Here is a 23,392-nt window from a genome sequence, read left to right on the forward strand (position 1 = left end):
TTGCGTCGTCGCGTAGCAGCATTAACAGTTTACGGACAGCCGCTCGATTCTTTACTCGTAAATCACGCGTGTTGAACGTCGACATCTGGTTTGTTACTGGCGCTGAAAAGTCACAGTTGGACTGTCGCGTGCGCGGAGAGAAAAAAAAATCGCGCGTTCCTTCAAGAACGCAGAAAGCGAACGACGAAGTTTGGGAAATCGATAGAAGGAAAAATGCAGAATCCCCCGGAGCGATTCGTTTATCCGCGCGCCTACCGATATTTGTCCTCGGCTATACATTATTTATGGGATATGATAATTACCGAAGCGTAATTCTATACATTGTAACAAATGACTAGTCATTTCCTGTCGGCTCGCATACCTTTCTACCGCACACCGCCGCTTTTTTCACTCGTTTCTACCGGATTAATTTTCTCGAGGAAAGAGTCTCGTTTTCACCGGAAATCAAAACCTACAATTTTCATCAGTTTATCGCGCTGATTATTATTTCGTTGTTAGGAAGGAGAAGCAGAAGGAGGAATCGTGATAGAGAAGAAGATACGCCTTGACGCTTGGTACAAGAGTTTATTCGGGTTTATTTACAAGGGAACGCCTTGCACAGCAATAGATATGCGTTTTCACAACACAAGCATTTAACAATGTAACGTTCTACGCTAAATATACTAATCGATGCAGCGTAAGTCGCTTACGGAATCGTGGAAAATCTACAAAGTGTATACGTCCGTACGTAACAGATATATTACTTTAAAATATCAGTTTCCTGAAAATTCACTCGACCTTACCCCACTCTATTAATCTCTATTTAGTCATACGTTCCTTTATTGAGAACAATAACCACGCAAATATGCGAGTACCGCGCGCGGTACACTTTGCACTTTTTCCACGCAAAGTACGAATCCAAAACATAAATAACGATAACAATAATTCTTGCGATACGAAATATACAGCTTATATTACAGAAATGGAGACATTACGATCTATCGATTGGAAATGATTACTCATATATACACTATAGACGTGTCGACATGCGGCACAACAGAGATGAATCGCCGTTTATTTACAAGGTCTGATTGTTCGAGTGACAAAATAATAGCTTCTCCCTTAACTACCGCTCGAGTAATACATACATACGATTAACGTATGTATGTATAGAAATCACGCTAATTTCGCGATGAATTCTTTTGATTTGCGGAGATAACGTAGAGGAATGATCATTCTCGGAGAAGCAGAGTTTAGCTCGACCATCGGTAAGGATCCATTGCGGTAGCAAAGAACCGAGAGGATCTGGACTACTACGTGGGTGAAAGGTCTTGAGCTTCTCTACTAAGGCTATCCGTGGGAGACGGGGTGGCTCTTCTGGAGGGGGAGAGGGATGCCGCGAGTGGGGTGGATGATTTCGGAATCGCAGTCCTGTGGTAGGGTGAGAAACGATGATGCGCCAGGGCCAAGGCCGAAGGGTAAATCGGTCTTGGCGCTGCCGGTGCGGTTTGACCTTGTTGGGAACTGGAGGCAGCCAGTTGCTGCTGCTGCTGATGATGAGCAGCGGCGAAGAGCGACGGGCCGATGGACGAGGCCCACCACAAGTGGCCCAATTGTTGTTGTTGCTGTTGTTGTTGTTGCTGCTGCTGTTGCTGCTGCTGCTGTTGTTGCTGATGATGTTGCTGGTGGCTGGTGCTGGCCGCGGTCGGGGCCCCGGGGTAAACCAGGCCCGGATTGACCAATTGGGCGAAGGGTGTGACAGCGGCACGCAGCAGCATCTGGGAGCGCATGGCCAGCAGGGCTTTCTCTTCGAGGCTGAGATTGGTGGCCGCGCTCGCCTGCAGCTGGTCCATGTCGAAGGAGAATCGATGCGGAAACCTCAAGGACTGCTGCTCCACCAGCATCGACTCCATGGTCTCCCTGAAAGGGAAACTATTCCACTGTGTACTTTGTCTCTCAATCGAGCCAATTTCCGCCCTCCGACCTCACCGCACGTTCCTCGCAGAGTAGTAACTCACCTCTCGAAATCCGTCAACCTGGATGAGTCCCGGAAGCCCTTGGCGAACGGATTGCTGTCGATCTTTAGCTTAGTGATCTGAAACGTTAGATGGAGAGAGAGATTGTTACTTTGCACAAATAAGAGCAACATCGTGGAGGCGATCGGTGCAATCGTCCGTCCGATTACCGTCTCGGTGGCAGCGGCGGTGGCTTTGCTAGGAAATTACGTCACCGAGCGCCAACGAAGCGTGATGGAGAACGAGCGTCTGTTTCGAAATTCGCCCCGTTCGATCGATCGGAAGTCAACGGTTCGTAAAATTGGAAAAAGCCGGTAAATCGCTGCGCACTGGTCCCCCCAATCCCAATCTCCCGAAGGGGCAGTTTTAGTCGGTACACATACGGGGCCACCGCGCGAAGGATCCCGAGCTTTTCTCCGTCGCGTCTTCGCAAGATCCCTCTCTCCCATAAATCTGATCCGTACTTGCGCGCGCGCAGTGGTAAAAAACAAAAGGCGAGTGAAGAGCGTGCCATCGCATCTGTTTCTCGTTAAAACTTTCCACTCGACTCGGACACGATGAAAAACAAGGAATTCCTTTGTGGCCGATGATGACGATGTTAGGATGATGAGGCGCGATGAAGAGGGTGGTAAGGACGAGAAGAAGAAGAGGAAGAAGAAGAAGAAGGGAGGAACTGTACACGATCCAAACGGAAAAGAAGTAATCCGAGAGTTTTTCTAAGCAACGAAAGTAGCTTGCACGTAGATGGGAGCCACTTGAAGAGTCGAAGGGAAATTGAGCCTAAGACTCTGGGTGTTTCGCATTACGCATGAGGCCCACCCACGTAGCGACGGAAGTGCGGTATATACAGGTGTAGGTCCGAGTCCTTCGGGACTCGGTGTATACCTGCACGGCGCACGTAGGGGGTAGTCGAGGATTGTCCAAAAGGCACTCTTTTTCCTCGTCGATTGTTCGGTGGTCGACAATATTACGGGACGGTGTAGAGGTTTGTCGTCGACGTGTAAGAGAGGGTAAGAAAAAACAGAGGGGAGGAAGAAGACGCGTGTCGAGTGGGTGGTCCAATTACCGTGGAAGCTCGAACGTTCGGTATATAGAAGAGAGAGCACGTGTGCAGCCGGTAATAAGACTCTTTCAAAGCCGAGCTGAGCTGAGCCGAGGCGAGGCGAGGTCGGAGAGTGGCTTGCTCGGTTTTAGTTACGATTCCGCTGACATCATTAGCCAAACATCTGGCCCACCACCAGCCATGCACCCTCTTGCTCTATTTCGCCAGAGATTTCTTCAGCTCGCTCGATTCTCCTCCGAGTTTACGATCCCCTTTGATATCAGCGTGCTTTAACTCGAGAACAGCCCTTTCTTCCTTCCTTCCTTCCTTCCTTACAATTTAATAAGCTATTTATATCTATGTGTATATATATATACATGTATGTATGCACGTATGTAAAGGGACCAACTCGGAAAATCTCTTCTTCTTCTTCTACTCTCATATATTTCTTCACACAAGAGCGTTGGTCAGTTGATTCACGCGCGACAGTTTCTCGGTGGCCGAGCCAAGAGTCTCTCTTTGACAGGAAAATATCCTCGGAAAGTACGGTGACTCTCGTTAATTTATGCACCGAGCAAGTTATACGGTTTCGCTGACACGTCTGCGGCGAAACGCTTGGACCGCCGCCCAGACCGGGCCAGAACGGACCGACCGATTTACGCAGCGTACTACCTCGTGACAGAGACCCTCTCCCCCCCCCCCCCTTCCTCACCCCTTGCCTACCTTCATCCTGCATTTAGCCGAGCTCCTTCGTTTCAGCCGATAAAAAGAAGCGCATTAATCTGCTCTCCCCCTTACCCCCGATGCCTAGTCTGCGCGCTCTACATAGGTGCTAATTACAAATGCTAATTTTATAACCTGGATCGATGCGAAACGAGACTCGTAATGACGCGGAATAACGTCTTAATCATATATATACGTGGGACCTTGAAATATAAACACCGCGAGGATCAAACGTCTCGATTTTTGTTTCTTTGAAAAATGTTTTTATATATATATATATATATATATATAATCAACGATCGTGTACAAAAGGTAACGAGGAATAATGTCTTAATCATATATAAATGTGAGACCTTGAGGAGTAAAGACCCAGGAACGAATGCTTCGGTTTTGTCCTTTCGAAAATCGTTTTTACAGTGTTTATATATATATATAAATATACACAGAATAATAATATAGACAATCGTGGACAAAAGGAGACGCAGCGGCGGCGACCGGCCAATTACGTCCAGCTGGCCGATGAAAATTGAGAGAGAATTTGCGAACACGGTGGGCGGGGTTGCATCGCGGTAATTTCACTCGTCGACCTGGTACGAGTATTTATACGTGTGTATGTGTGTGTGTGTGCGTGCGTTTGCGAGGAGATCGCGTGCACCTAGCGAACCAGGAAGCGTTCTCTGCTCGCCTCGCACTGCAACAGACTATTCGTGATTCACCGAGCGATTCCAAGAGCGACCAGGAGAAAAATCACTACCTGCGTACATTTCTATATATGTGTGCATGTGTGTGTGTGTGTGAAGAAAAGGTAGCCGTACGATAAAGCGGAGGGAAATACGGGAATACCTCTGGTTAATTCGCGGCAATTAATAAAGCCGTCGTTATATCGCACGCCGCCTTACTTAGCGCGATAATGCCCCGTTTATCCGGGAACGACTGGCAATAATTTATGGCTACGGTGAATTATAAAGTTAAAGCGCGATTTTGCTTTTAATGGATCGGCTCTGCGCGTCCTTGAAAATTCTCGCTTCGTCGCGAGAGAGAGAGAGAGAGAGAGAGAGAGAGAGAGAGAGAGAGAGAGAGAGAGAGAGAGAGAGAGGGAGAGAGTATAGTCTCTCCCCCTTCCATTCGAAACGCTCTCCTCTCTCCGGTTGCAAAATGAAGCTGTAGGATAATTGAAAGGGATGTTTTCGCACTTGGCAGTTCCTAATAATAGATTTAATAGAGACACGCTCGTTGAAGAGGGAGGCTCGTCGCGCCAACTTGCGAGTGCCGCGCCGCTATTAACTGGATCACCCTTTCTCTCTCTCTTTCTCTCTCTATCGCTGGTCTTATATATTCTCCGGCCCTTTTATCGACAGGATATTCTCTTCTGGCGCAAGCGGAAGTAGCGATATCGCAAAGAGGCGCTCGTCTCTCGAGCCACCGTTTACTGCGGGCTCGCGCCCGTGTGGCTCCCACGAGACCAAAGAGAGGAGGAGAAGAAGAAGAAGCCCTTTTCTCCACCCCCGTCTCTTATTTATGTTTTCTTTGAGAGAATCTTGCCGCGACGCCCGGCAGCCACTAAAAACGAGACTCTTTCCTCGTGCTTATATACAGAAACTTCTCGCACTCTCTTGTTAACTAACGTCTCGTAGTCCTAATTGGATATTAGCCACCAAATTGAGGAGGAATCGCTGAATTTTTGCACAGGAAACTGTTCGGATGCTCTATCGAGCGCCGCGACGTCCAGCAGCCATCAAAACCGAGAGACTCTTTCTTCGTATTTATATAAAAGCTACTCGCGCTTATATAGAAACATCTCACACTTGTTAATTAACGCCTCGTTGTCCTAATTGGACATTAGCCACGAAACTGGTTAGGAATCACTGAATTTTTGTGCAGCTGATTACTCGGATGCTCTATCGAGTGCCGCGACATCCAACAGCCACTAAAACCGAGAGAGACTTTCCTCCCGTTATACAGAAACTTCTCGCGTTTATTAATTAACACCTAGTAGTCCTAATTGGACATTAGCCACGAAATTGACGAGAAGTAACTGGACCTTTCCGGAGCAGACTACTCGGATACTCTATCGAGTGCCACGGCGTTACTGCCGGATTCAATCTGCAGTCTCGAAAAAGCGTGTAGACTGTAGAAAGAGAGGCGTGCGTGGGTAAATCTCGTGGCGCGTAGACGCGTGCCACTAATTGTGGCAGCGTTTAGTCAGCAGCGAGATCGCTGGAAGAGATAGGATGATATTCATTCTCCGTGGTTGATCTCGATCTAGACGCCCACGCCCGGAGCTAATCTAGCGATCGTTTCTACTGCAGACGGGGAGAGAGAGAGAGCCAATCGGCTCTCCGAAGCGAACTGCTCCACGTCCGAGCATCTAATTGGTCGAGCAGCCGAGCCAAAGGCGTAATTTAAACGTTGCGCAGCCGTTCTTACGTCGATATTAACGCGGACGCCGTAACGAGCGAGCATAATTGTTTGCTCCGCGCTGCTAATGAGGCCCCAGCCATTCGTCAACGTTTCGCCCTTTTAATTTCATATCGAATTCTTCGGTAATTGTCAATTAGGCCTTTCGCCTTTCGTCTCGCTTTTTCTCCGCTCCTGCAAACTTTCAGTTAATTAAGTCGCTGTTTCTTTCACTTTGCGAGCGGTTTAATCTATTACGTTTGGCATTGGTCAATCGGGTAACGTTAAATCGAGCGGAGTTTCGATTTGGTTCGTTGGAAACGCTAATGGGGAAGTGAGATATGCTGAGAGAGTTTGTTCTCTTTTGCGGATAGATTAATTGCTTAAATAGTACAAATATCCTCAGGACATCCTTAGAACGTTCTGGGAATATTCACACGCCAAGTGGACATGCCGAATACTTCCTCTGAACATTATACACTACGAAGGTGTAAACTATGGCGTATTGGGTTACTGAAAAACGTCAACCTGTCCGGGAAATCTCGTTTTAGTTCGTTAAAAATACCAATGAAAGTGCGAGACGTAAAAAGAGTTCATCCTCTCTTACGGTTCGATCGATTAAATGCTCCAATATTATCCATATATCCCCAGGATATTCTCAGAACGTTCTTGGAATATTCACACGCCCAATGGACATGCTAAAGACTTCCCCTAAACATAGGATGCTATGAGGGTGTAGCGTATGGCATATTGGGCAATCGAGTAACATCAACCTGCGCGAAATCTCGTTTTAGTTAATCAAAAATGCCGACGGAAGTGCAAACCGCACAGAGAGTTTAACTTTGCTTACAAATGAATAAGCTAACTGACCCCATAGAACAAATATCCTCGGGACAGCCTCAAAAAATTCTGAGAATATTCACACGCCCAACGGACATGCCTAAGACTTCCCCTAAACATTGTATACTATATACGAAGGTGCAACGTAGGGCATATTGACTAATCGAGCAACGTCAACCTGCGCGTGATCTGGTTGCGGCTCGTCGAAATCGCTCCGACTGAACGGAAGCGCGAGACGCAAAGAAGGTTGCTTGGCAGAGTTACTTTACGAGCGGCTCGTATGCCGATTATTCCTGGAAATTGCCGCCGTGGTGCTGATAATTAGGGGAGAATTATTATAAAAGCGAGCGCTCTTTGAAGTGGTGCCGAAAGAAGGGGCGGGCCTTGGACGTTTATCGGCTGCCGGTCTCGCCGCTTCGAGACAAATTTACGAATCCCTTTCTCTCTCTCTTTCTCTCCCTTACTCTCTATGATTCTTTGAAAAGCGCTCGCAGCAACGTGGCATTGGCATCCTTCCAGCCTTCCTGCAACGATCGAAACCACAGCAGGGTTGTAGCCTCGAACAATAATGTTTCAGAAATCGCAACGTCTTCATTAATCGATCAAGAGACAGAGAGAGAAAGGGAGAGAGAGAGAAAGAGAGACGGGGTACAGTGAAGAATCGGACGCAGAATTTTGTGGCCGGTTTATGGATTGCCAGGACGAACACGACGACGCAGGATACGACGCGATAAGGAGAGTCGGTGGAAGAATGGATGAGGGGAAGCGCGCGAGAAGACGCGTCGGGCGGTTAGCTTATGAATTATGGCGAGAACCGAGCGAGAGAGAGAGAGAGAGAGAGAGGGGGGGGGGGGGAAGGGAGAGACGAATAGAGCAAAGGCGCCGGGCTCGTACTGCGAGAGCGCGAGACTCTCTACCCCGTCGAGTTTCAAACGCAAAACGCCGGATAATCGCTATAATTCCTACATACTTACATATATATTCATATGTATACATATATAACTACCAAGAGGATTCGAACTCGCGTCGTTGCCAAAGCTAGAAAAGAGCGATTTCGGTAGTGACAGAGGAATCTCGAACGACTACTGACTGTTCCAGTCTCGTAAATCCAAACGACCGGGCAAGATTCGTAACATTCGCTCGCTCGCTAGGCCACCGACATTGTGGAATTTTAACACCGTCAATGCGCATTCCAGCATGTTTCATGAGCCCTTCGTCTTCTCTCTCCTCTCTCTTCTCTCTCCCTTTCCCTTTTTCCTCTTCGTCTGGTTTTTTTGCGCCCACCGCAGTCGTCGTAGCACCGATCGCACGCTCTTTGCTCCCCCCTCCCCTCTTTCACCCTCACCACCACTCATCTATTTTCGGTCGCACCCGTTGAAAAGTTTAAGTTGCGCGCGAGAGCCTATGCACGTTGTCGAGACTCAAAAAAGCCTCTTCCGTTTCCAACGGTGTGGCCGTTCTTCGCTAAATGGAGAGAAGAAGAGCCATTAGTCGGTCTCGGATCGGATCGGATTGAATCGCAAAGGGGAGGGGGAGAGAAGGGTTTCACAGAGAGAGAGAGAGAGAGAGAGAGTTGACTATAAGGACGAGAGTGTCAAGAAAAGAGAGAAGACGCTCGCTCGGGGAACCGATAAGAGAGGTCGAGGTAATTGCCAGGTCGTTTCTTAGCACCTCATCATCGTCATCAGCGGTAGCAGCAGCGTCGTTGCCGTCGGAAGCAAAAGAATTACAAGAGACGCACGCGCGCGCGAGGCTACGAAAAGGCACCAACAGGACCACCCACTCACCCAACCGTACTCTTTGAAGCTGTTCTCGTCTCCCGGTGACAACGACTCGGCTGTCGTAATGCTGCTGCTCGCTATTCGATGCAAAGGTCAAGGGTCAAGTTTACGTGGGGACGCACCGGGCCGCTTCTGGAATGCCCGTGTATCTTTTTCGCCTTTGAAAAATTGATTCCTATCGGATATAAACTTGTTGGTATTCCATTAGAGGTTATCGCGCGTGGATCGGTGAAAAAACGAAGGAACATTTGTAAACGAGTTTGTCGACGATTTGCCGTGTGCCTCTGGCCACGTCTCTTGACCGGCCCCCCGTCTCATCCGGATTTCGACTTAATGAAGACAAATTCGTGCGCGTTCGGCTTAGCAAAAAAGAATCACGTGGGGGAAAAAGGAGGAAGCCAACCAGCCAGAGGGAAACCGGTAAACGAAGCTTAGGAGAACCAGTCCGTTTGTCGTGCTGATGCAGGATCCGAGTGTGGGAGGAGGGGGGAGGCAAAGTGGATCTTCGATAGGATGAGAAGAGTAACGGTAGCAAAAACCAAGTGAAACTTACGAGCTGATTCTGATAGGCGGTGACAGCGGTGAATATGGCCTCTGGGAATATGAAGGTCTTGTGGGGTTCCTGCTCCAGGTCCACTATCGGCTTCATGGGGCCCGTGTCCGGTCTCTTCACCAGGTGGATGCGAGGCTGGTATTTATGCATCGAGTTCAGCACCAGCTGCAAATCGTCCGTGTTCGTGTCAGAGATTCGAAACACACTAAGAAACTGCCTGCCTGACTGCTTGACTGCCTGCCACTCGCAAAATAAACGAACGCCCTCTGACAGGACCACGCATCCACACACACACACACACACACACACCGACTCATCGAGACAAACCCTGTACAATCGTTGAGATCTACTCTCCCATCGTCCTCCTCCTCTTCTTCGAGTTTCTCAGACAATTTTCCCGCGTTTCCCGAGACTCTGATCGTCATTATTTACTTCATCAGTGGACCAATCGAGCCGAAAAATATTATAATTTTAGCCATGAGAAAAAGCTTAGGAATTAGGAGCACTTTGCTTAGGAATTCTCGTATCGTTCAAAAGAATCACTTTGCCACGTCTGCTAGTGTGTAACACCCTGAATACGAAATGAGTACCGTGAAGAAGCGCACGGCTCGATTGGAGTTCCTATTTACGTCAGTCATCCGATGAATTAAGGACTCGATGGGGGCAGAGAGAAAGAGAGAGAGAGAGAGGACCGAGATTGACTGACAAGAACGTTTGAAAAGATGAAGAGAAGCGGAATGAGAGTTTCGAGGGAGGTGATAAAGAGAGAAAAAGAAGGAGAACCAGTGAGAGTCTACAAATTGATAAACCAAATTGAATTTTATGGCAATCTGACGTATAATTCAGTGTCGTGGCTAAAACAGTTTTCAAGATGAGGGGAAGAGAGAAATCTCGAGGCTGAAAATTTCGAAAGGCGTGTTGATACTCCGAGTATCACTACTATATTCTAATAAGCTATATTTTGTAAGAAATTTTCCTATAATTACGCAAAATGGATGAATAAAGAGGAAAAAATGAACGTGATAGATTTTTAAAAGAAACGAGGAGAGAAATCGCGAGTCTAAAAATTTCCAAATGCTTGTTAATACTTCGTCTCATTCAGTACACTTGACTAAAAGTTGCCTTATAGACATTTTTAGTCACCCAATTGACTAAAATAGGTCTTTAAGTCACTTGATGTTGTACGAGAAGTATCTCTACTGGATTCTTATAAGCGACATACTGCAAGAAATGTTCCTACAATTACATAAAAAAGACGAATGAAGAGGAGAAAGAAAACAGATAATTTTTCAAGAAAGAAAGATAGAAATCTCGAAACTGAAAATTTCCAAAAAATGTGTTGATATTCCGAGTATCTCTACTGGATTTTAACCAGCGATATACTACAAGAAATTTTCTCAATAGCGCAAACTCGATGAATAAAAAGTAGAAAAAGGAAACGATGAATTTTGTGGAAATTCAGTGAATCTAGTTGCTGGAATGACGTAATATTTTAAGAGAGTTCCAAAGTCTGTGGGAGATAATCCGACAAGTGATATAGGAATTGGGGAGGTGAATCGGCGTATACTCGCGTGTCACGCTGCTCCTTCTCTCTCGTCATTCCCTGGCCAATGGAAAATGCAAGAGAACGACGTGCTTTCGTTGCAAGTTTGATCCACTCGATGGGAGGTAGGTATACGCTACTACTGGGTTAAAGAAAAACTAAATATGCTATACTTACGTGTCCATGCCTATCCATGTCATTGTTGGTAAGCTTGACTTTCTCGAAGGAGACGACCTGCTTTCGCAGTTGTTCACCGGTAAATGGGGAGTCCGGATGGACGTAGAGCCTGGCAGGGGCCGGTGGATCAGCTTTTCCAGCTACCAGCCAGCAACTCCTGTGATAGGCATACCTGTACCTCTTGTTGTCCACTGGTACAATGTCCATGAGAACCGCGTATCGACTCTCCGGCTTCACTCCGTTGAACGAGACGCGACACGTTGGAAACATCCGTCTGTAGAAAGAAAGATAAAAAAACCTCGTTAGAGTCTCTCTATCTATATATAGCTGTGTATATTGCCAATTTGCAGCTTGCGTGTCTCCAAACGCAGCTACGAGAAATCTTTGGTTGTAATGACAAGACTCTCACGGTTTTCCTTGAAAATTTTTGGGAAACTCGTTTGTTTTTCGACTACTCGATAGTGTTAAATCTTGCGTAGGATGTTGAGGACTACCAGCAAAAGATACTGCGTCTCGTATATATAATGTACAAGTTTCGTTCTTAAAACGCTTCAAAGGAAAATGGAAACGGAAGTGTTTCCCCGTAATATTATAAAAAGAAACCCTAATTTGGAACAAGTTCTTCTTGAATGCAAATGGTAAAAGGGCTTGAAAGAAGGCTTTGTGCAAAATTTTAATATTTTCATTGTTACGATGATACGCATAATTCCGCAATCTAGGTTTTGCAGCGTTTCGAGTGATGGGCCCTGTATAAATGTATAGTTACAATCAGACACGCCTATCTCGTAATATTCACTAAAGAATTCCAAGGAGTAGCTTCGTTCTCTGACTCGATCGAGTGTCAATTGTTACATTCGTTGTACAGGACTACTGGTAAGAGACGCTACACCTCGTATATATACATGTATATGTAAAAGATATTAATATTATTGGACGTGAACATACATGGAACACGCCCTTAACCTTTACAGAGGTGGTGTGGCCACATATATGGTTGGTAACAAACTTGTCGTATATATTAGTCACAAGTACCATATATATATATAAAATTTGCCTTAAAAAATTGTTAACATTCAATGGAAAAATTCCGCCTCTCTACAAGTTAACATCGAACCTTCGCTTATTCCGCACAGCTCGAAAAAAATTGTTCTTTGTAACGATCCACCTATCTTATAATATTCACCGAAAAATCGCAAAGAATTTGTTCGTTGCATGACTGAATCAAGTGTCAATTGCTACATCAGTTTTATAGAACTACTAGTAAGAGACGCTACGCCTCGTATATATAGAAGTACTTACAAAACATATTAATATTATCGTACGTGAACACACCCTGAACATTGAACTATCGTTTATTCGACACAACCACAAGAAAATTATTCGTTGTAACGACACGCCTATCTTATAATATTCACCGAAAAATCTGAAGGAATTGGTTCGTTGCTCCACTGGATCGAGTGTCAATTGTTACATCCGTTGTATAGGACTACCGGTAAGAGACGCTACGCCTCGTACACATATACATGTATATACATGTTTATGTAAAAGATATTAATATTATCGGACGGAGACACACGTGGAACACGCCCTTAACAGGATCCCTCGCGGGTTCTGGCGTGAATGTTTTGCCTCGGAGGGCAAACATTAATACCGTGTCGGGACCACCGGACCCCTGCTGCTCGGGCACTAAAACCCGCTGAACGAAGTTAAGAAGGGTGGAGGAGGGGGGGGGGGCGGGGGGACACCCGGCGATCTTATCTTCGTCTTCTCGTCGGTCCTTGTCGACTTGGTATGCATTCATTCGGGTACACGTTGGCCCCAGCGCCACCATGCACCACCAGTCCTGAGTAATGCTTTTATTTATCAAGCCTTCTTCTCTTAATGAATCGAGGGTTGGCTGCTGCTGTTGCTGCCTATCCTGGCCTAGCCTCTTCTCTACCCCCCCCCCCCCCCGCCCCTTCCCCCTCACAGCACCATTCCCACTTGTACAAAACTCGCCTACAGGTTACAGTAAAATCGAGAAGAAAATTTCACCGTGCTCTAATCGGTACAGCTTATTAATAAAAGCTTAGCGTAACGCAAGAAAATTGAGAGTCAAGTGGGGGTGACTGTTACGGGGTTAAAGGGCCGAGTGGATGAATGGTGGGGGGGGGGGGGGGGGATGGTAAGGTGACGGTTGAAGAGACCACAGCGCCGCGACGCGGATCTAATTACTGTCGCACGAGTAAGCCCTCTCCCTCTCTCTCTCTCTCTCTCCTGCTGGAGGAAGTTTGGAACCCTCGACGAATAAGGCGCTTCAGTCTTGTTGGCCGTCGTCGTGGTGCGGGCAATTAGGTGCTCGTCGTCCGCGTCGCTCTCTCATCCTACCCCAATTACCCCGACGACCCAGCAGCGACACCCCCACCCCCTTTTTCCTTCGTCCCCATAAAATCCCTACTGCGCTATCCTACTTGTTTATACATTGCGACTTAACCCGCAGTGCCCTGCTTTCCTACAGAGAGAGGCTAATATTCGAGGCTGGAGAAGAGGGTACAGCAGTCAAATTGCAGGGGGTAGGGGGTCTCAGCGATCCTGATTGAATTTGCAGGACCCGCGCGCGAGGGTGATATGCTTGCCCGTGTAATGAGAAAAGGAGTCCATGGAGAGACGCATCGATCCAGTTCCCGAGGGAATCACCCCCCCCCTCCCCCCTCTTTATACAAGAGTCACGCTTGCTCTCCTCATCGATTCGCGTATACAGTGGCAGTTTTAAAAGCAACAAAACCCCCACCTTCCAGTTTTGGTAATGATCATCTCCGTCCCAAGCTCGTTAAATTTGTCCCAGAGCTCTTTGGTGTCCAGATGACAGACGACGTTCCACAACTCCTCGCAATTGGACCGCTCCTGAAGCAGAGGATTCGTCGGCGAGGCTCCTTTACCACTGGTACTTCCGGTGTCGTCCGTTTCCGGCTCGTCCTCCAGGTCCGTCGAGTCCTGGGCTGACGGGGGCCCTCGAGTCACCCCGGATCCACTGGCTTCCCTCTCTGTCATAATACAGAAATTATCACGTTAAGCATTTTCTTTCTACATGATATATATATATATATATATATATAGTAAGGATTTTTTCAGTACACCGGCTCAAGAAGAGGGACGAGGTTAAAGGGATCAGTGGCGAAAGAGTTCTTCCGTTTGGATAAAAAAGCTTAAAACTCGAGACTAGACGCATTTGTCAGCCTCGTATCGTTGACACTTGCTTCTATACTTATATAGAGGAGACGAGTCACTACGGAAATAGTACACTTAATCGCTTATAGTCTAATACGACTAGTTTTGACAAATGTCAACCTCTTCTCTCTCTCTCTATATATATATATACATATACATATTTCTAAAAAGATTATCGCTAATAACTTGTCGCAACAATTAATAATCGACCGTCATTTTTATTTACGAGAGTCATTAGACGCTCGAGGCTTTTCCCTGGAGATTTACAGCGGCACACATACGTCTAGACCGATCATTCCGTTTGCATAATGAGAGTCTCGATGATGACTCGATATACCCAGTAGCGGTAGCCAAGCGTTACGAATAATTCGACGTTATAGGCTAATGCGGCCGCTAAATCATGCCGCTGTAAATCTAAAATAATCGCTGTACGCGAGCGAGCGAGCGAGCTCCGAGCTATAAAGCTCCGTTTATCGACGATACGCGATAAGAGGCTGACGCGGCGCGGCGCGAGCCGCTACCTCGCCGAGTCCGAAAAGAGTGCGCTTAGTCATGATTCGGATTGTCGAGGAGGAGAGGAAAACAGCGACTCAATAATAATCAAGCAAAATTATTACACAGAGTTGTATATCGAAGGAAGCGGCGAGTTGCGTGCGGATAATCTCGCGAGTATCTTGGCGAACTTGTATTGAAAACTTTTCAGCTGCTTGTGTCGGTTAGCCTCGCTGTGTGGTATGCATGTGTATGTGTGTGTGTGTGCAGTAATCGTCGCTGCCACAGCTGTACCACCACCATGCCACCAGCGGACAATTACTGTAATTCGAAGTACCGACCTATCGTGCATCCACCATTCTTTTTCTTGCGCAAACAATTTCGTGATGAAATTGATTCTCGATGCACGCGCACCATCGATCGATTTTCGCGCCGCCGAACGGTGCTAAGAGTTTTGTCGAAAATGATAAGCTCGCCCGACCGTGTGGCTCTAATTAAACGCGAAACGAATGATTGGTTCCTGTGTGCGTGTTATCGCACCAAGAACCACGCTGGGGTCCTCTTCTTGCACAGTGGTACCACCGCCACTAAAGAGCGGCAAAGACCTAATAACAGCCTGTATACATATATATATATAGCAGCGAGTGGAAAAAGGCTAATTATCCACTTACACCGTGCAGCTTATGCCACGGTTTAGCGTCATTATATCGCGATGCTGGCGAAATGGCGGAAGACTTTATTTACAGTTCCCTGCGCGCGCGCGCTGTTTATTTCCATGGCCGAAGAAGCGGAGGGATGCGAGAGGCACAAGCACGTTGCTTAAATTGGCCAAGATTTTCGAGAACACCTATACACACACAGGTATAGACACGTAGCGGATTCCAGCGCGCGGTGCCAGATGGACAATAAATTAATTGTTCGCGCGAGGCATCAACGTGGCAAATTGATAGCCGGCACCTGACACAGCCACCAAGTCGGTACTTCGTAACTGCCCATTACCAACTTTATTACGGTTTCGGCTCCATGGTATAAAACCGCCTGGGCTACTACTACTGCCTCGACCAGAGATGAACGCGCAAGCTGTACCTACACCGAGCCAGCGTTAACCGATTTTCGATTAAGATAGTTTTTTTCGTGTCTCTCATACAAGTTCGAATTTTAATCATTTTGGTGTGCGAATGTAGCTGTGTGGGGTTAATCGCTGGCCTTTTTGGGATGTTGGCTGATTTACGAATTTCATTAGGTTTTAGAAACGGCACTCAAAATAGGAATGTGCGAGAGTTTTGTACTCTAGTCACGCGTGGCATTCGCTCGTTGCGTCACATCGGTAATAAGGAACGAGATCGAAATAATTGGTCTTAAGGATCGTCGTGTACGCGTGTGGTCCTCGCCAACCGTGTATTTTAATTCGACACTGTAAACAGCTGTGTTCAACGTTTTCCGATTAAAATCCATCTTGTTCTCCATTCCTCTCTCACAACTTTAAATTTCTAATAACTTTGACCAGCGTACCCCTGTAGAGTAGACCATAGGATCTCTCTCTGTATGTTGGCAAATTTACTAATTTCACTCGAGAAAGACAGCTCCGAAAGTGTTGTACTCTGGCCATACGCGTGGCGTTCGCCCGTTACATCACGTAGGTAATGAGGAACAAGATCGAACTAATTAGCCTATAAGAATCGTCTCATCCACGTGTGGTCCTCGCCAAGCGTGTATTTTTATTCGAAGCGATAAACGACTGTGTTAAATGATCGTCGATTAAAATTCATCTTGTTCCCCGATTCCCTCCCCCAATGCACCCGTGTAGGATATATTCGCTATGTGCACACCTACACATTGGTAGTCAGGTAAGAATGTGTAGTGATGCATATGCATAATATCAGCGCTAACTGTCGGTAAATTTTGTCATTTTTGCCGGACTTTTTTTGTTTATGTATATTGCTACACATTCTTACCTGACTGCCAACGTGTAGGTGTGCACATAGCGAATAGACCATAGGCTCTCTCTCTCTCTCTCTCTCTCTCTCTCTCTCTCTCTCTCTCTGTACATGGGCAAATTTGCAAACTCCACTCGAAAAAGACAGCTCCGAAAGTATCGCACTCTGTCCACGCGTAACTTCCTCTCGTTACATCACATAGGAATAAGGAACGAGATCGAACTAATTAGCCTATAAGAATCGTCTCATCCACGTGTGGTCCTCGCCAAGCGTGTATTTTTATTCGACACGGTAAACGGCTGTGTTAAACGACTGACGAAACGAACGACGACTCTTGTCCCGCCGCCACCGACGATCTCTGCAAAGTTCTCGTCTGTCCTGGTCGTCTCCAGCTGACACTTTACGACCGGCTCGGGATGCGCGAGGAGCCCGCGGATCAAAGCATACCTCCGGACAGATTGAAACGTGTCCGACATTTTAAGCAGAGCAAACATCATAGGATATAATCATCAGCCACCGTTCCTCATCGATTTTATCGTACTCTGCGCAAATTCAATTTCATGGCAGATTTTTCGCGAACGCGATAACGAGCGATTCGCGTGCAGCTCGATAATTATTGCAATAGGTATTATTTGGTAGATTCATCTCTCTGCAAATTATAACGTACACGGTCCGTGATCGTAAAACGCTGCTTCTCTTTAGCAGTCGAGCGAGCAGATGAGTTCCCAACAGGTACACATTGCAGAGATTATAGCCACCTACCTGTATGCTGCCTACGTACGTACCACCAACGCGACAGTTCCTTCGGATTATCCGCACCTTCCAATATATATATATATATATATATATATGAAATTCAAAGACATATTTATTTACCGTTTCCAAAGCTTATTCCGGTATCGACGAGTCGTCTCGTGTAGCCAAATAAATACGAGATAACGAAAAAGTCCCTGTATCGTGTGCTATACAGCCATCGGAATAATTATTACGACTCACTGTCCTCGCAGTGGTTCGGGATCATTTTACGAGCGGAAACGCTACTTTCTCAAAGTGAATTACGGCCCGTGATACCCGTCCAACCTACAGAATTTAACATGCATATAATTGCCACAGAAACTATAAACGACACTTAACGTTTACCATTCTGAAAAAGAGATTCTCTTTTCTTTGATTTTCTCTCTCCCCCCCCCCCCCCCCCCCAAAATTCTATAACGGGAGAACCGTGCGCGTTTATCGATCTCAAATTGTTGTCTCTAGTCCTGGACAGGCAAATGGGTATATATGTATAGTATCATTACGCGTGTTCTTCAAGTACCATCGAAAGACACGTGTTCCTCGCACCTCGTAATGTATAGGAATTGTCGGAGTTGACCAGTAACAACGTTTCGATCCAATTACCATCAGCGAGTGCAGATATTAAATCTTGAATCGATGCTAAATTATTTGTATTTGTAGAAATATTAAAAAAATACCTACAATAATTATATGTATAAGAATAGCAACTTTGTTAAACTAACATTTATTTACCTAATCGATACACAGTTTTGCTACTGAAAATTTGTTGGATTTTAGTCATTTACTTCATCCAGTTATTTCGATCATTCGTCAGTACAATTAAGTATATCGAAATAAGACTAATACATGTACTTGCAATGCTATTGTCTCTAATATTCGATTTAAATTTTGGGATGAACTTTGACCCTTTGTTATCATTCCGATCATTCGCCAGGATTCGATCGGTACCAAGGCTTCGAAATTTGCACTGCATCAGTGTTGATCCGGAAGATCAAAAGACACGTTGGTCTCTGGATGGCAAGTGCATTAACATACACACACACACACACACATTTGTTCGAGGCAATATTTCTCTTATACAGCAAGTTTGAACGCCCCAACCTCGATCATTCCCATACGAGTATAACAATAATCGATTTAAAACTCAAACCTGCTGCTCGCGATAATTATTAAGCGAGCCTTGCACTTTTCATCAATTTCACTCCCCCCCCCCTTCCCAATATACGTTCAATGATCACGATAAGCGACGAGCATCTGGCCCGGTAGCGCGGTTCTTCGCAACAAGATTCACTGTGCTCCCTCACACACACACACACACACACGAGTGCACCATTAGTGTACACAGACCGCATAGGTACTCGTCCCTCGATAATTCGCGTACGGCAGGAAATTTCGGAAGCACTCGGGCGAGACCGAGAGATAGAATAGAAAATCTTTTAATTAAGACGTTATCGGGTCGCGAGATATAGAGATTCGTGGCAAATCGATCAATCAGCCTTTCGACAGGCAATTAAAAAACAAGACTTTGTTTACTCGCGAAACGTCCAGTTAATCCAGCGACGACACGTATCGTTTCACTCTTTGCACAGTGGAATTTCACTAGGCTCGTCGCTGTAAATTTCCGAGATTGCTCAACGAGCCTCGAGACGCGCCGTTCTCATCGCGCGCGAGTGCGTTATAGATTTTTGAACAATGACGTCGTAAAATTGTAGAAAATAGAGTTTCATTGCTCAAGGTCTCCGGGTCCTCCGCAGTTGATACCCCGAGTGATCGTTAACGCGCAGCATCCGAGGCGCTAACAAATGTCGTTCGCGCCTCGTGTTTCAAGTGCCGTGCGTCGTTTCGTCGAGGAGGAGGGGGGAGGAGCAGCCGAGTGACGAGGACCCCGAAGATTTCTCGTATCTGCTCTTCAGCCTCCTCCTCCGCAAACATCGTTTTGCCGCTTTACGCCGATATTCGCGGATCGGTATAAAATCGGCGTGACTTGGAAAATAACTTTTCTCGAGGGGGGGGGGGGGCGTGGGCGTTATCGCGGGGGGTTCCGGAGAGGAGGACGAGGACTGCGCGTGGACGTTGGGAGGACGAAGACTGGGCCTGGGAGTCCTCGAGGACGAGTGTATCGATTGACGAACGGGGGTCCGTTATTGTTTCATCGGTTCTATTCTTGCCGAGAGCGGCGGTCGGAGTCAACGATCGTTTAAGTGGTAGGGGGGGGGGGGGGTGCAGGGGGGCAGGTTGGTGGACCAGGTGAGAGGAACCAAAGAGCCTCGTAAGTGGGACACGAAAGGAATATGGCACCGGGAGATAGGTGCTAACTACGCTCTCCCTGTGCTTAACGCATCCACACCTACTCACTCACACATTCCCGCTATACTCGCCTCCTAACACGCCTCTGTAATTTAGTACAGCCATTGCATATCCGGCCGAGTCTAAAGCACGTATCAGAGATTTCTCGATCGGTATAAGCTGATTTAGCCTCTATTTATACATTTAGGAGAGCCTCTCGTGCTGCGATCTTTTCACGAAGCGAGGCTTCATAAATTTTCTCTACCTAAGGATATTTCCAGATGTAAATGCGAGTCCAGGGCCAGATCTCGGAACCGCGCTCGCCCGAAACCGTCCGCCGAGTAGTTTTTTCCTCTCGAGAATGCACACAAAGAGAGGTAAACAAACACGGGCAGGCACGATCGGGCGTGCCACGCGTTTACCCCGGTGTCGATCCCACTACCTACTCTCCCCCCCCCCCCCCCCCGTATCTTCGTCTATTCGCATTCAGCCTCCGTTATTTGGCCGTTTGTTTACCAAACATTCGAGTCTCTGCGCGGAGAGCGAAGCGTCGAGAGCTAACATCAATTTCGTTCAAATATCAACAGTCTTCCTCCTCGACAACCCCCCCCCCCCTCCCCCCTCTTATAGGCGAGCTCGTTCCTTGATTTATTTCTCTTGTTTTTTTCTCGAGACTGCTCGCGGAATAAAACGATTAGTAACTATATAGCAGCGCTGTAACATTATCATCGGTATTAATTGGACAAACGTAACAATTCGAGAGAGGACTCTACGTGGCTGTGGGATGGCTATTACTGTCTCTGCTTCAGCAGCACGGTCAGACACGAATATGTATTGGGAGTAAGTTAGTGGTCGTAGTGGCAGTAAATATTTTAAGAGTGTCTCGTTCTCCCTAGACAAGAAGCGAGGCACCTCGCTCTCTCTCTCTCTCCCTCTCTCGACTGGTTCCTCCCCCTCCCCCCACCCCCCTTCCATCGGTGATTCCGGTCGCTCGTAACTTCACGCTTGGCCGACGTGGTCGTCCGCCGCCGCACCGCTCCTAGCTTAACTAAGTCATTGGCTATTTATTACGGTTGACACCCCGACGAAACCCTATGCCTCTCGCGACTTTTTTTCTCCCTCCACGACGGATGTAAACGAGCTACCGTTTCATCCCAATCTGCAGCGTAAAGCCCTCCCCCCCCCCCCTACCCCACCCCCTTACTCACACCTCCCTATTTATTAAGCCGCTCTGTATATCGGACCCTATCTTGACTTCTTGATTCGCTCCGACGGACTTTATCCTCCCCCTCCCCCCCCCCCCTCCCCCAATTCTCTCCGGTATTCCTTCGCGTCAACCGTCCGAAAATCGAGCATCCATCGGAAGCCTCCGGAGGAGACGAGAAACTCGCGCGGGAAAATATATGGTAGCGCTTACACTTGGCCAAGTTTTATTTGGAAATGTGGCGAGATTGGGCTTTCCGTGGGTGAATTGCAGCGTGTCCAACCGTAAATTTAACCGAGCAAGGGATCTTCGTGGGCGATTATTCGCCGCGGGCGTCCGAGATGCGCAATGATGAAACCGAACACCATCGGGTCGCGTTCGGATGTCTGGTTGGCCCCAGAGCCGGTCATTTCCAGAATTCCAACGAGACACCTCAGCCGTGTCAGGCTGGCAGGTAGTCGACGAGCGAGCGAACCGGCTGACCGGCCTTAAATAATTTATCCTCGCGAGATAACAAGCATATATACATGTGTAGCGACCTCCTCCGCTCTCCATCACAGATTCCTACTCCTCTCTTTCCTCTTTCTCTCATTAACGCCTCACGGTCCTCTCCTCGGCGTTACGCACTTCCGTCATCATCGCTCTTCAGCCTCACGATATTAACCAACGAGTTTTCCGTCGACTTACCATGTTGATGCAATTTTCCACCGCCGACGGCTTGTTGCTGTTGCTGCTGTTGCTGCGTCGAGTGTCGATGTTGCTGCGGTGTCGGGGGCGGCACCTGGGACTGCGTTTGCGAGGGCGGAGGCGGCGGTGGCGGCTGTTGTTGCTGCGATTGCGTCTGTTGCTGACGGGAGTCCCTGGCCATAATGGCAGCTATGCTAAAGTCCGTGGCGCATTGTCTGTTCGAGTTGCAATTGTTATTGAGATTGTTGAGAAGGCTGCTGCTGTTGCTGTTGGGGGAGGGGCTGGAGCTTTCGTCCCCGTCGTTCCTGGTGCATCCGGCCAGAGGCTGAGGTACAGCGGTGCCCTCGGCCTGCATCTTCCTGCCGAGCAGCAGCGTTCGGGAAGATTCCTCCTCGTCCTCCTCGCTACCGGTGCCACCTCCGCCACCGCCGCCCCCGGCCCCGGCACCGCCACCGGACCCCAACGAAGTCAGTGTCAGACCGTTTCTCTTCCTGCCGGTAAGTCCACGCGACTCCAGCAACATCACCCCGTCACTCTCTTATCCTGCGCGCGCGTACACCGTCTCCCGATTAATGATAATCCTTGCTTTATCACTTGATTTCCGAGCAACGACTGCCGTTGCTGCCAATCGAACCACTCAGCATCCTCGGGACGCCTCGGTCCCGGCACGGCGCGCCGGTCTTCCGGACCTTGCCGGCATGGATTGCTGCGGCAATGCTGATCAGGGCATGCGGAGAGAGAGAGAGAGCGTGCGCGTGCTTGCGTGTATATGTATGCGTGTGTGTTGAGAGGAAACGAGGCACCGCCGCCGTAGTTCCTATTGGTCCCCGAGCAATTGTGGATCGGATGGCGTGGAGAAGACAGACGGGCCAACACAGCGGTGGCGCCACTCGCGTCCCAGGTGTCCTTTTCTCTAGCTCTCCTATCACCACCAATCCCTCGATCCAAACTAGTCAAGATCCCACTGATATATGCATACAATATACATACTGTACATATTTATATACATATACGTTCACTGATAACAGTCGTAAGAGAGCTATGATATCGTGTAAAAAATATATGTTACAATCCGCACTCGCGACAATAGAGAAGAGTGGCTGTCAGCTCGAAAGAAGAAGCGAGAAGGGGTTTGTAAAATCGCGACGTGTATAATACGATCGGTGAATGGAACAAGCTGGCAGCGGGCAAGAACGACAGAGGGACCGGTTGCCCGACAGACTGACCCGCGCCAACGTCGCTCGGCCGTTTCTCGGTTCTCCGAGCCCACACCACCCCCCTCCCTCTCCCCGACGAGTAAAACACCGGCGGGTGGCGGACGACGGTCCATCGGGAGCGGGTAAGGCCGTTTTCCTCGGAGATGCACCGCCCTCTACATTAGAGCGCCGCCCACTCGGGTACTACTAGCCCCGCCCACTCGAAGAGCCACGCCACGCCCCCTACAGCGCCTTTCGAGCAAAGTGCAACAAGCAGGATTGTCTATCGAGGCGAGGACGTTCCACTCGTCTCTCTTTCTCTCACTTCGCTCCCCCCTCCCATTCCACCCCTCTCTAGTCAAGCTGCAAACGAGAGTAGCTGACACGAGAGTAATAGAGAGAGAGAGAGAGAGAGAGGGGGGGGGGGGAGGCAAAGGTAGAAGAAGCGTGAGTGTCTTGGTTCGAACTCGGTGTTGGTTTGCGAGTAGGGTGGTACGCGTATTATGGTCTCGTACGCGGTACGCGCGCCATCCAGCTA

The 23,392-nt window shown here is 47.9% G+C and overlaps 1 protein-coding gene across 2 annotated transcripts; it reads right to left on the minus strand.

Annotated features, from left to right (window-relative positions):
- Positions 1-555: 555 nt before the first annotated feature.
- LOC136776199 (T-box transcription factor TBX20-like) lies at positions 556-22,880 on the minus strand. Of its 2 annotated transcripts, none has more exons than XM_066731589.1 (6): positions 21,659-22,880; positions 13,821-14,073; positions 11,051-11,324; positions 9,331-9,495; positions 1,998-2,074; positions 556-1,899 (listed from the first exon to the last, which is right to left on the minus strand). In XM_066731589.1, exons 1-6 carry the CDS (start codon positions 22,179-22,181, stop codon positions 1,293-1,295), a joined length of 1,899 nt encoding a protein of 632 aa, XP_066587686.1. In that variant the 5' UTR covers positions 22,182-22,880; the 3' UTR covers positions 556-1,292. The 2 variants fall into 2 exon arrangements, with proteins under 2 accessions (XP_066587686.1, XP_066587680.1); XM_066731583.1 differs by having other exon boundaries at positions 556-1,911.
- Between the last annotated feature and the right edge of the window lie 512 nt (positions 22,881-23,392).

The sequence above is a fragment of the Prorops nasuta genome, unplaced genomic scaffold (genome assembly GCF_024137725.1).
Source record: "Prorops nasuta isolate Cenicafe-Biocafe unplaced genomic scaffold, Cenicafe_Pnas_1.2 PNAS00002, whole genome shotgun sequence".
Classification (NCBI taxonomy): domain Eukaryota; kingdom Metazoa; phylum Arthropoda; class Insecta; order Hymenoptera; family Bethylidae; genus Prorops; species Prorops nasuta.

Excerpts from the sequence above, each read along its gene's own strand:
- LOC136776199 (XM_066731583.1), bottom strand. The coding sequence starts at position 22,181 with ATGTTGCTGGAGTCGCGTGGACTTACCGGCAGGAAGAGAAACGGTCTG. Across the intron at positions 14,074-21,658 it reads TGGAAAATTGCATCAACATG|AGAGGGAAGCCAGTGGATCC; the intron begins GTAAGTCGACGG and ends GTATTATGACAG. Across the intron at positions 1,912-1,997 it reads AGGTTGACGGATTTCGAGAG|TTTCCCTTTCAGGGAGACCA; the intron begins GTGAGTTACTAC and ends ACAGTGGAATAG.